General features: G+C 39.3%; 1 protein-coding gene across 1 annotated transcript in view; it reads right to left on the reverse strand.

Annotated features, from left to right (window-relative positions):
• Positions 1-12,563, reverse strand: part of rnft2 (ring finger protein, transmembrane 2) — a 38,559-nt gene extending 25,996 nt beyond the window's left edge. Inside the window, exons 1-5 of the mRNA XM_069930441.1 lie at positions 12,516-12,563; positions 12,030-12,111; positions 9,248-9,726; positions 3,552-3,628; positions 1,137-1,237 (exon numbers count right to left, since the gene is read on the reverse strand). Of these exons, the coding sequence (XP_069786542.1) occupies positions 1,137-1,237; positions 3,552-3,628; positions 9,248-9,726; positions 12,030-12,111; positions 12,516-12,525 (749 nt within the window). The 5' untranslated portion in view covers positions 12,526-12,563. The remainder of the gene's footprint in view (positions 1-1,136; positions 1,238-3,551; positions 3,629-9,247; positions 9,727-12,029; positions 12,112-12,515) is intronic.
• Between the last annotated feature and the right edge of the window lie 143 nt (positions 12,564-12,706).

Below are 12,706 nucleotides of genomic sequence, written 5' to 3' on the forward strand. Positions count from 1 at the left end.
CAAAAGTATTGTATTTATTTCTTAAATTATATGTTATTTTCTCCATGGGCATGCAGTTCTGCATCTCCATGGACCATTGAGTGATAAGTGGGGGGGGTTGGTGGAGGGGGAAGGGGAGAGTCAGACTTCCAGGTGATTGCAATGCATTTTTTTGCTACTGACAGGACAATGTTGACAAATTTAATTTGGAATTTAGTTAATGTTCTGCCCACATCCTCTAGGTTTCTCAATAAATACAGCTCCGGATCCAGCGGGAAGTCTGTTCCCATAATCCAAGTTAATATGTTAGATAATTTCAACCAAAAGGGTCTCACCTTCGTGCAGGTCCATGTGGAGTGTATAAAGGAACCAATTTCTAACCCCCACCTGAAGCACTTTTCTGATATCTGTGATTTTCCTTTATGTAACTTTTGTGGTGTGAGGTATAATTGATGTAAGAAATTATATTGTACCAATCTTAGTTTAGGATTAATCTCCAATGTTACACTTGCCCCACATTAATCTGACCACACTCTTCATCGACCCTGGTCCTCATTCTTAAACAACAATGTAGAATTTATAGTCCTGTCATTCTCCTACGTGCAAAGAGTTCTGGAAAAATGTAGTCGCGCTGTCTGCAATTTTCACTTTTACTTCTTTAGTAATACTGACTATGCATTTCATCTCGACGGGATAACTTTTCTACTTTCATCACCTACTTTTTAGTACACCCTCTTTATTTATCATTCTATCTAATGAATTATGAATTTAGAGCTTGATAAATGGATAAACAATGATTGAAAATGGATCAATACTGCCGTCCCTGTTTGCAGTGATGCAGAATTCAAAATGCAAACAAGGCATTAATGCTTCAGTTAGCAATCAGCTCAGTAAGTTATATACTTCAGGAAATTTACCCACTACTCTCACATTATCCCAAGTTTACATGACTTCAACAATGCTATCTCAGATGTTGCTTTGTGTACCAACAACGTGCAAAGCAATGAAGCTCACTATCACTCTTTCAGGACATCTAAGGATGGACAATCAACATTAAGCCTACAAGCAGGACAGACAGACTTTGAAAATGAAGAGCTTCAAAATAATAACACAAAATTATCACATTTCAAAGAAAACATTGTACATAAACATCTTACTTCTTATAGAGTTCCTGGGCACTGAAAGTGTAATATAAAAACAATGTGTTCCCTGTGAGGAACACCAATATCCACAGGATTGCAAATACTGATCTTTTTTCCTGTTGGAAGAAAACAACAGTGCCATTAAAAACATTGAATCTTTCTTTTAAAATAAGCTCTTGAGGCTGTTACTTTTTTCTCCTCCCAAGGATTACCTTGCCCAATGTAAATCTCCTGCTATATATAGGTTAATCTGCATTTATGTGACATTTGAAAAAAAAACAAAAGAAAATTAAGGAGGGGTAATTTTGTCAAATGTTCTTTATGATGGAGGAGAATGTAGAGAAACATGGGACCTAGTTAGCTGAAGTTATCTTCACCCAAACGTTTGGGTGAAGAAAGTGAAGAGTAAAGGAGACACCCTTTACTCCTCACTTGTAGGAATGATGAGCTGGAAAGTGTGGGGGGAATTTGTGTTTAGAGGAAATAAGAATGATGCAACAAACAGATTTAAATTTGAGAGTTTTTAAAATTTGAGAATTGAAAGCATTCATAGGTTAACAAAAACAGGAGTAACCGCAGGACAAAATTTGATGTGTGGCAGGTGCAGATCATTAGGTACAGAGAAGTTGATAGGAGAAGAACAGAATGCCAGATGATCATATTGTGTTGCTACAGGTATGATTCAGGGTTGCAGTAGTAGGTCAGATGACTTGGTTGCATCACCTCTGTGCTCAGAGATTTTTTTTTGCATTGGAGAATGAGACCAAATTCTCAATTACTTCTTTCGGATAATGATGTGGTTAACAGTCTGATACAACCTCAGGCAATGGTGAGGGAGAGAATGGAATCAGTGTCAAGCAAATGGAGATTTTTCTGCATGCTGAAGTTGACATGCCAAGCTTTCCCAACTCAGCGCTGGAGAAAAAACAAAATTATCCAAGCTTTGAGGTCCAACAATACAGATGGACTTGAAAAGAGAGGAGAGGGAGGTAGTGAGTCTGCGCTGTTCATTGTCAATGTAAACATGGAAAAGTGGTCACAAAGTGTGTCAGGGAATAACAGAGGTAGGACTATGGATATATCTCTGGGATAGATACAGGAGGCAATGGCTTGATTATCCAATTTAAGGGATACTAAAAGAACAAATAATACAATTTTTAAGCCAGAAGTGGATTCATATGGAGAGTAGCAACTGTCAAGCAATCCTTTTAATGTCATTAGTCAGCCCTTTAAATTAAATGGAAAGTGCAATACAAGATGAGTGGAAATGGCAAAAGCATTATCTGACATTTCATTTTATATACATAGAATTAAAAATACAGTGATCTCACTCAGGTCTCTGAATGCGCCATGGAAGGCAAAATCTTTCTCTGTAAAATGCTCTGTAATCTCTATTTTTTAAATAAATCAACATTAAGCAATGTTACTGCATTTTACACTTTATTTAAAATCAGATGGAACCAAGGGAACCTCAATTTCAGGATATTTTAGGTAGTTGGTCTGTGATCATATTAATTGTTACAGAGTTCATTACTCAGTTAAAATGTCCACAAAGTCTGAAACTAATAAATCAATGAGAAATTAAGAGAAAACAACACTGTCACATGATTAATTTTCTTCCTCTGCAAAATGTTAGGAGGAGAAACTCTGAATAGAATGTGAACTGTAATAACCTGTGTGATTAGATACAAACCCTGTCTGCCAAATTACTTGATCTCATGCAGTGTGGCCATAGGGAAACACAAATGAGAGGAGAAATAGGCAAGGTTCCCACTCTTGATAGCTATCCTGTGGTCCTGCTGGAAACTGCTTGTGTGGATGTTGATTGAGGATAGAGTGGACTCTGTGGTTGTGCTTTCCGTAAGATGAACAGCTTGTCAAGACTCACTGTCTTGGCTCAGATAAGGACTGCAATTTGGGTAAACTACTGAAAGGAAGCCAGTCTTAACACAACCCTACCCTAGGCAAAATTGTCAAATTTAGCTGCAGTCAAATAATGAACATAATGCAAATCTGGTAATAAATCATAAAAAGGATAAATCTGAACATAATGCAGTCTTTCCAAATGTGCACAGTAAAGAGTGGCAAGTGTATTCACTTTCATCTTGTACTGTTGCACTGTAGATCTCACGATACGCTACTTACATTAGAAGTCACACAATTAAGGAATTTCCTTGAGGAACCTTGAGGTACAGTGCAAGCAAGTAAGATACATACAACTTTACAATAATTTCCTCACTGACTGCTGCTGGCCTAAAGAATGAATGGACATTTGCTACACTGTTTTTCAAATTCAAAATAATATAGCACAAAAGGCAAAGAAGTGAAACTAAAATGAATTAGAACATGGTTTTGGGAGGAATATTAAATTTTTTTATCCTAATTGAATGAGCAAAGAAAATAAAATGGTACCGAGGATGAAATACTTACTCTTAAAGAAACTTGATGTTTAACTGTTAAATTCGCATAAGCAAAAGTGCTAGCCATTCCGATGCACACAGCAATACCTGTTTTAAATGCAAAAAAGTGCATGTAATTTCAAGATTTTAAAATGTTTCAGGGTATTATCAACTTAATTCTCAAGTTCCATTGTCATCATCTCAAAAATCAAACAAATTAGAATCAATCCACTAAATTCAGGATATCCTGAATGGTTAGGCCCAGGGGTCTTATTTGGCAATATCTTTTCAACAACAAAATATACATGCCTCCTAATTAGAATGATCATCTTATTCAAAGGACAGTTAAAAATTACTTATAATTGACATCACTGGAAACATTCCCAATCAGAGCAGCAATGAAATGATGATATTGTACTGCCAGAATCAGTTGCTAGAGTGACAGTTGCTCAATTGTTACTATGACCTGAATTATAGAACGTGCGCTAAAAAATGAGTGATAGATATATACAGGTCGAATACCCCTTATTGGAAATGCATGGGACCAGAAATGCTTTGGATTTTGGAACACCATTTAAAAAATGCATTCATTCACTCAGACTTAAAGATACATGCATTCACATGACAATACAAATATTTACATCTCCACAAATTAATTGAAGTAGACATATTGAAAAATCTACACTCAATAGTGCACTGCTTACGTCTGCAATATCCCGTTCTCTAATCGGGATTTCTGAACTCCATTACCTTAGGGGACCACAGTTGAAAAAAATTTCGGATTTTGGATCTTTTCAGATTTAAGCTATTCAGATAAGGGGTACTGTACCTAGAGAGAGAGCGAGAGAGAATGGTGCAGCACAGGAACAGGCCCTACAGCCGATTCATTTACACTGAGCATGATGCCCAAATTAAATTAAAACTTCTGTTTGCACATAATGCATCTCTCTCTATTCCCTGCATATCCCTGTGCCTGTCTTAAATGCTACTATTGTGTCTGCTTCCACTACAACTCCTGACAGCCCTTCCCAGGCACCAACAACTCTCAGTGTATAAACAAAAACCTGCCCCACATATCTCCTTTAACACCCCTACCCCACCTTACATGCATATTTTCTGTATATGACATTTTTACCCTGCGTAAAAGGTTCTGGTTGTCCACCCTATCAATGTCTCTCATAATTTTATAAACTTCTATTAGCCTACCCCTCAGCTTCCGAAGCTCATAAGAAAACAATCCACTTTTGTCCACCTACTCCTTATAGCTCAGACCCTCCAATCCAGGCAACATCCTGATAAATCCCTTCTGTACCCTTTCCAAAGCCTCCACAGTCCACACCCTTCCTATAATTGAGTGCAATACTCCAGATGTGAGCTAACCTGTTTAAAATAAATGCAAAATGATTTCTTGTTATATTCAATGCTTCACTCAATGAAGGCAAGCATACCACATGCATAATCTATTTACTTGTGTTGCCTCTTACAAGGATCTATGGACCTGAACTCTGAGATCCCTCTGGACATCAATACTTTTATGGGCCCTGCCATTAACTGTGTACTTTCCCTTTATATCTGACACCCCTCCCCCACACCCCCCCTCCCCAGCCCCCTCCACAAAGTGCAACACTTCACTGTCTGGATTAAACTCCACCTGCCATTTCTTCACCCATAACTGCATTCGTTGATGGCCCTCTACACTGTCTAACGCTCCACTAATCCTAATGTCATCTGCAAACTTACTAACCCACCTACCTACTTTTTCATCCAAGTCATTTACATGTCTCACAAACAACGGGGGTTACAACACCGACCTCTGCGGAACTCCATTGGCTGCGGGTCTCCAGTCAGAATAACACTATGGCCAGCGAATTTAGAATCCGAATTATTCATTCACTAGGAATCCCATGCATCTGTACCTTTTGGATCAGCCTATCATGGCAGACCTTGTTCAATAGCTTACTGAGTCCATGTAGACAATACCAATTGCCCTACTCTTGTCAATCACCTTTGTCACCTCCTCCAACAACTCAATAAAATTTGTAAGACATGACATGCATCGTACAAAGCCATACTGACCATTCCTTTCCAAACATACATGAATCTAATCCCAAAGTATCATCTTCCATCATTTCCCTCCCATAGATGTGAATTCCACTAGTCTATAATTTCCAGGAGTATCCTTATTTCCCTTCCTCAACATTGTGTCTGAGTATCTTTCTGATTATCTGTTAATAAATCATTTTGAAGGTCGTTACATTGCAAACATCACAAACAAAACTATCCCGATCAAAAGAATAGAAATATTGAAAATATTCGGGAGGTCAGACAATAAGTATCGATCAAGAAATTAGCACGGTTGATGTAGCAGTTAGTGCAACGCCTTTACAGCGCCAGCAACTGGGACCGGGGTTGAATCCCATGCTGTCTGTAAGGAGTTTGTACGTTCTCCCCATGTCTGCGAGGGTTTTACCTGAGGGCTCAGGTTTCCTCCACTGTTCAAAATGTACTGGCGGTGCAGGTTAATTGGGTTGAATTGGGCAGCACAGACGCGTGGGCCAAAATGGCCTGTTACTGTGCTGTATATTTAACATTTAATTAAGGGTTAGCAGTTCAAGTCAATAATCTTAGCCTCACAATCAGCCATTTTAGCATTTTATAAGCTATTTAAAAACACGCCAAACGCCAATGGATGTTGAAATGATAATTCGAATAATATTAATGCTACAAAAACAAGGGGGAATGAAAAGCAGTTGGTTATCCTTTGTTTCTGCTCAATGGAGGCCAGATCACTTGATGAAATATTGGTAAGATCACAGCTGGAAATACTGTGTACAGTTCTGATCATCGCACAATAGGAAGGATGTGATTGGACTGGAGAGGTTAGAGATTCCTTGTAGCCTAAAGTATCTTTCTGTATCATGGTTACTGATTGTTGCCAGGGACAGCTTTTCAATCATGAGGGACAGGAGGCACTGTGTTTGTTTTCCTTGGAGCTGAAGGAGGGAACCTGATCGAATAAAATTAAGAGAGGCATTGATAGGGCAGGTAAAAGGGAATAGGGCATACAAAAGAGAATGTTCCCATCATGGATATATCTAAAATTAGGGTGCATCGGTTTTGCACAAGCGTAAGAGGCATTGAAGGGTTCTAAGAACGAATATTACCCAGATGGTGGGAAGCTGCAGGCGGGTACTATGGCAACTTGTAAGAAACATCTTGAATCATGAAGGCATACAAGACTACAAAGAAGAGTTGGTAAATGGGAATGATACAGAGAGGCACCTGATGGATGGCACATACATATTTATGCGACATGTCTGTGATTCAGAGAAATATGTAATGCAGTAATTATAAAAGTTCCACCCTCTTTTATGACACTGGTCACTCAAACAGAACTGATCTGAATGTTATATATGAACAAGATTGAAGTATGAAATGTGCTTTTACCAGTAACTAGTGAACTGGTGCTCACCTGGTCTGAGAACCGCCAGCTATTTCCTCTACACTGGTCAATTTGATTCTCAGTTCTGACTTTCACAACAGTGCAATGAAATGCAAAAGTCAGGGTCATATCCAGTGGTACAGCACCAAGGGTCTGGATATTCTTTACACCCGACTTCTTAGCTTTATCCCAGCCATCAGGTACCACAGACCCAATCAAATGTAAAGCTTCAATGACATTGAGTGAAACTTATGTTAATCAATTAAGTTTGAGGACTTAAAAAAAAAATTTATTTGTTTACATTTTGATCAAGTTAAACTGTTTTAAAATATTTCTGATTGTCAGATATCTAAGGAAAGTTTACCAGTAGTGAGGTGTCAAGGGAAATAGATAAGGTAGATAGTAGGAATACTTTTACTTGGTGGGGCTGCATAAAGCAAGAGAACATGGAGATAAAGTAAGCTGTAGGATGTTTAGGGGGATCTGAGAGAGAATTTTTCCACACAGAGATGTATTGATTTTAAGAAAAATCTAGTAAGGACTTAAAACACCAAGGCCTGGGAAACTATGGACCAAGCACAGGAAAATTAGGCTAGAATGGATAAGTACAATGGTCAGCATGGATATCGTGATCTGAAGTGCCTGCTTCTATGTCAGATGACCTTCAAGGCACAAGTCTCAGGACAAAATGACCAAGGTCCATACACCATCTGCTCTACTGTGCAGGATTCTCAGGAACAGATGGTCTGCTTGTTCTATTTGCCAGGTAAAGACCAGCTTAGTGTAAGTAGGGGGAACCATGGTGAGGTCAGTTCCATGATGCAGAAATCAATTAACAACTGGCAAACCTGTATCCAAAGTTAACTATACAGGTATAGGGCAGCACAGTGATAGTATTGCTGACTTGCAGCTCCAATGTCCTGGGTTCAATCTTGACCACTGATGCAGTCTGTGTAGCATTAGTGTGTGTTTCCCTCTGACTGTGTGGGTTTCCTCCATATTCTCTGGCCCCCTCCCACAAACTAAAGATATGTGGGTTGCTGGATTCATTGCCGATTATGTTTTGCCTTGTGTCGGTGAGTGGCATAATCTGAGTAGGAATTGATAAAAATAAAATTGGCTTAATGTTGAATTAGTGTAAATGGGTATTTGATGATTAACATGGACTCAATGGGCCAAAAAGGCCTGTTTCATGCCATACCACCCCATATAACCATATAACCATTTACAGCACGGAAACAGGCCATGTCAGCCCTTCAAGTCTGTACCGGTTCACTTGAACAACTCCACTAGCTCCTCCGCAAACTCCTGAGGTAATCATCTTCTTTTACAATGTTAAGTATCAAACAATAATTCAATGAAATTTGCATCTCTATCGAAATGAAACAGGCTCATCAAGCTTATGAGCCCGTGCCCCAAAAATAATCCCTCTACATTTTTTGAAAGGTGGGAGAAAACCTCTACATCTGGAGGAAACCTACATAGACATGGGGTTTCTTTACCTGGCAAATAGAACATCACATAGAAATAAAGATATGATTAAAAGTCAGTCTGGAGATAATTGAATTATTTTAAAGAACTGGGCCATCAAATATAAAAGGATTCATGAGGAATAATTAACTCTTGATTCAAAAGAGCATCAAACATATCTTGGATACACTCAGTTAGTGGAGCAGTCAGCGTAATGCCATTACAGTGCCAGCCAGCCGGGTTCAAATCCAGTGTTGTCTGTAAGGAATTTGCATGTTCTCCCCATGTCTATGTGGGTTTCCTGCAGATGTAGAGGTTTACTCCCACCTTTCAAAAAATGTATAGGGATTATTTTTGGGGCATGGGCTCATAAGCTTGAAGAGCCTGTTACTGTTCCGTATGTTTAAATTTAATATACATGAAGTCCTGCTCCTTTCAAGGGATCTATCTTGAATCAACAAGACCCTCTTCCTTCTACCCCATACCGAGTGTTTAAACAAACTGAGTTGCAAGGACCACAGAAGAGAAGCATTGATATAAAAGTCTGATTGTTAAAACAAAATGGGTTGGATGCAGTTTGAAGGGCTTTGGCAAATCGCCTTCTGCTACTGGTCTATTAGCAAGAGGAAGAGGGGACAAACATGAGCAGAACAGATGTTTCATGTGCTGTACACAGGGAAGCATCTCAATACTAGTTCTGGGAAACTAAAGGCTAACTGCAACTTTTCCCACAATGTAATAAATAATCAGTAACAATTTGTAGCTCAGAAATCTGTTATTTAACAAAAGTTTGAAAAGCATCTAAATGCCCATACCAAGCTTATGTTGAAAGCAAACTTTTGCTAGTAATATCAAGATAAAAGGAAGGCCCTTCTGGAGCCAGGCAATAACAGCCTTGAGTTCTGACAATGCTGGGGCAGGAGTTCCAGGATCATCATTGCCATCTTCCATATTTCCATGACGATCACCAGAAACATGTAACAAGGAGGAACGATGGTGGCTGTGGTGATAATGATGGTGGCGATGGCGGTGATGGTACTGCATGTTCTCTGTGCGATTGGCTCCCTCTTCCTGTGGGCTCATCTGAATAAATACATCTCCAGTTCCAACTGAGGCACTGAGTGAAGACCCCAAAACTAAACCAGATTGGAATGTTGCAGCCGTTATTGGCCCTGACTGCAGACCTGTCAAACCAGAAAACATCTGCTGCGGTGATGGGCTTTCAGGTTTGAGCCCTTCAAAAACACCATTCTCATCCACACTGGTCTCTGAACCAACTGTCTGACTCCGTGATCTAAAAGAGAAAAAAAACCGAGTTCACGAATTGCAGTGTAGCTTAAAACTGAACTGTATAAGCGAAACATATATCATCTGCCAAAGTCAATGAACTTGCAGTTCACATTGATAAAGAAATCAAGTGCAGAATTACCAAAATAAGTGGGGTCATTGCAGTCTCCTTTCAATTACGTCGGAAGGCAGAGAGCAATGAACAAAAATGAAGATAAACAAAGCCATAGTGCTGTTTGCTCAGATGTATGCACGTGAAATCAGCCAATAAATTTGACCCATTTACTCACTTATTTTTAATGGGTAGATTTACCCAGGAAAGACTGAAATTTTGGAAATAGGGTCAAAGTCCTTGTTTAGTGATTCAACCTAGTGCTACTGAGATTCACTGGAGATTTGCCTGATGACATCACACATTCCACCTCTATTGGTGGCAGCAATTGGAAGAAACTTAAAACTTTCATCAATGATTCACAAAAAGACAAAGATCACATTGTGCAGGGATTCAGGATAAACTGCTACCTGACACTGATGTTTTGCGTGCAGCATTTGCCAGGTACAGCTTCTAAAGGTTAGCATTCGCTGAATGATCCACTGGATGTGGCCTCTATAAGCAAATCAGTTCTGAGTTGCACAGTGATCACTGGAGCCTTTGTCAGCCAGGTAAAAACTTGCCATAGGGTCAGTCATGGCACATGAAAGGATCAGGCCAGGTTATCACATGAAGGATGTTCAGACACAGAGCAGTGTTGGTCCCTCCTCCTCCACATTTTTTCTCATCATCATACCCCTCTTCCTGCCAGTTGACATTGCGTGGCATTGGAAGAGCATCTTTAACTATAGCGAGCTTAGTAGTTGGTGGGATGTTCATTACAAAGACGTTATAGGTGCAAGCTCTCCATGGAGTGCTGAATGGAAACTAAACATAATTCCTTTTGGTGCACGCAGACTGTTGCTTTTAAATGTATTTTTGCCAAATTTGACCAATTTTTCGGGGAGATTTGACCAAGTGGGCAAAGGGTGAAATTTCTCGGCAATCATGTTGTAAGGCTGCACCATTTTAACGCAGATTGTCAGAGAAAGCCAATAAGTGGAATATGGGGTGACAAAGCCTTGCACATTTATGCCAAAACATAGGCAGGTTTACATAATGATGAGATGGGGGCAAACTACATCATCAGTATTTCAGGTGAGTGACCAACAAAGGAGATGTCTCATGGCAGGCTATGAAGTCCTCCCACCAAGGAGAAAAGAAACAGTTCATTAGCTCCCTCAAGTTATCCTTGAAGTAGTTCAATATAGCCCAAAGTACTGGGAAAAATCTGACTCTTGATTTTTCCACCTGGTGAAGTAAAGGTAAAGGTTCCATTATTCTCACACAATACTACATTTAGAAAGTAAACATGCATGAAATTCTTTAACTTTTGTCGACCGTAAGACAGTCAGAGAGTAGCCACTTTGTCCAGCACCCCTCACTGAAACCTGCAGCACTTGGTGTTCCTCGGCAGTCTTGCCTCAAGTACTGACCAGGCCTGAGCCTGGTTCACTTCCGAGATCAGACAATCTTCGGCATATTCAGGCAATCATGTTGTCAGGCTGCACCATTTTAACGCAGATTGTCAGAGAAAGCCAATAAGTAGAATATGGGGTGACAAAGCTTCTGTGAAGACCCATCTAAAGTGAATGTAATTGGTGAATACAGGCGGAGCAGAAGCAAAAGCAATGATAATCTCACAACAGTCTGTCCACTGTTAATCATGCAACTCAAAGCAGTATCTTCTGTTCAGTGTGCCACAGGCAGTTCAAAGCACATTTTATCCTGAGCAGCCATTCACGTGCTCACAGAATTCAAACCAACCTGTGATACCATGGTCATCTTTGAACTCAACGGACGAACGATCGGATAAATAGTGCTTACGTACAAATATGGTAGTACTCAGAAACTACGAGATAATTGGTGGAGGAAATAGACAAAATCACACTGTTACAAACTTTAAACCTCCATATCCAACATACAATATTAATATACAATACAAGAAATATAAATAAGAAAAACAAATTCAGAATGAAACAGAAATTATAATTTTAAAAGTTACTGAATAAAAAAAAGACAATTTAAATACAAAGCCAATAAGCAGAAGGTTACAGAAGAATTCATTTTCTACCTATTGTAAAGTAATTAACATGAAGCACTCACTGTACAAATGTTTGAATTTATTAAACATTTCCAATGATGTGATTGACAAGGTTGAATCTTGGTCTTCCCCACCCTCTGCTTTCTCATGGAAAGACTGCAGACATTTGTCTTACCTCTCTGGTGGGACGTTATCAGTATTACTACTATGCCTTCTCTGCATTTTCTTCCAGTCCGTCGTAAATTGGAAAAAATAATCTAAACACAATTAAAAGGATTTAAAAAAAAACTAGTGTGGCACTGAAAACATTTTATTTGAAAAATCAAAGCCACGTACATTTCCAGCAAATTAAGCTGCATTTCAGAAATAACATCATATTTGTCTATTGTCTATTAACATCATATTTGGAATCTCCAATTTAAATTAAGTGGTCTATCATCTATCTGAGGCCTATTTAATATCAAGTTGGAATAAAAGCATTAATATGCAGCCCCATCATTCTGCATCCAGTATTTTCTCAGCATGAACGGAAACGCCCAGATCAACCGTAAATATTATGCACCGATTACACTGTACAATATCAAGGAATGCTATGTTTTAGTTGCACTGATGGCCACACATTTTAACATGAAAACACCCCAAGTCCTGGATACAATCTCACCCCCATTCATTCCCAGCAGCAGCTGTCACCGTGACTGACAGCCCTTTGTTTTTTGCTCTTTGACCTTTCGTGTGCATTGCGTATTACGTCACCGTGACGTGTCGAACACCCGCTCTGATGCAAATGGACAGCTGCCTCGACCAATGAACATGGAGCAGTAGGTAAAGTTGGGAATATTAACCAATCAGCGA

The sequence above is a fragment of the Narcine bancroftii genome, chromosome 4 (assembly GCF_036971445.1).
Source record: "Narcine bancroftii isolate sNarBan1 chromosome 4, sNarBan1.hap1, whole genome shotgun sequence".
NCBI classification, from domain to species: Eukaryota; Metazoa; Chordata; class Chondrichthyes; order Torpediniformes; family Narcinidae; genus Narcine; species Narcine bancroftii.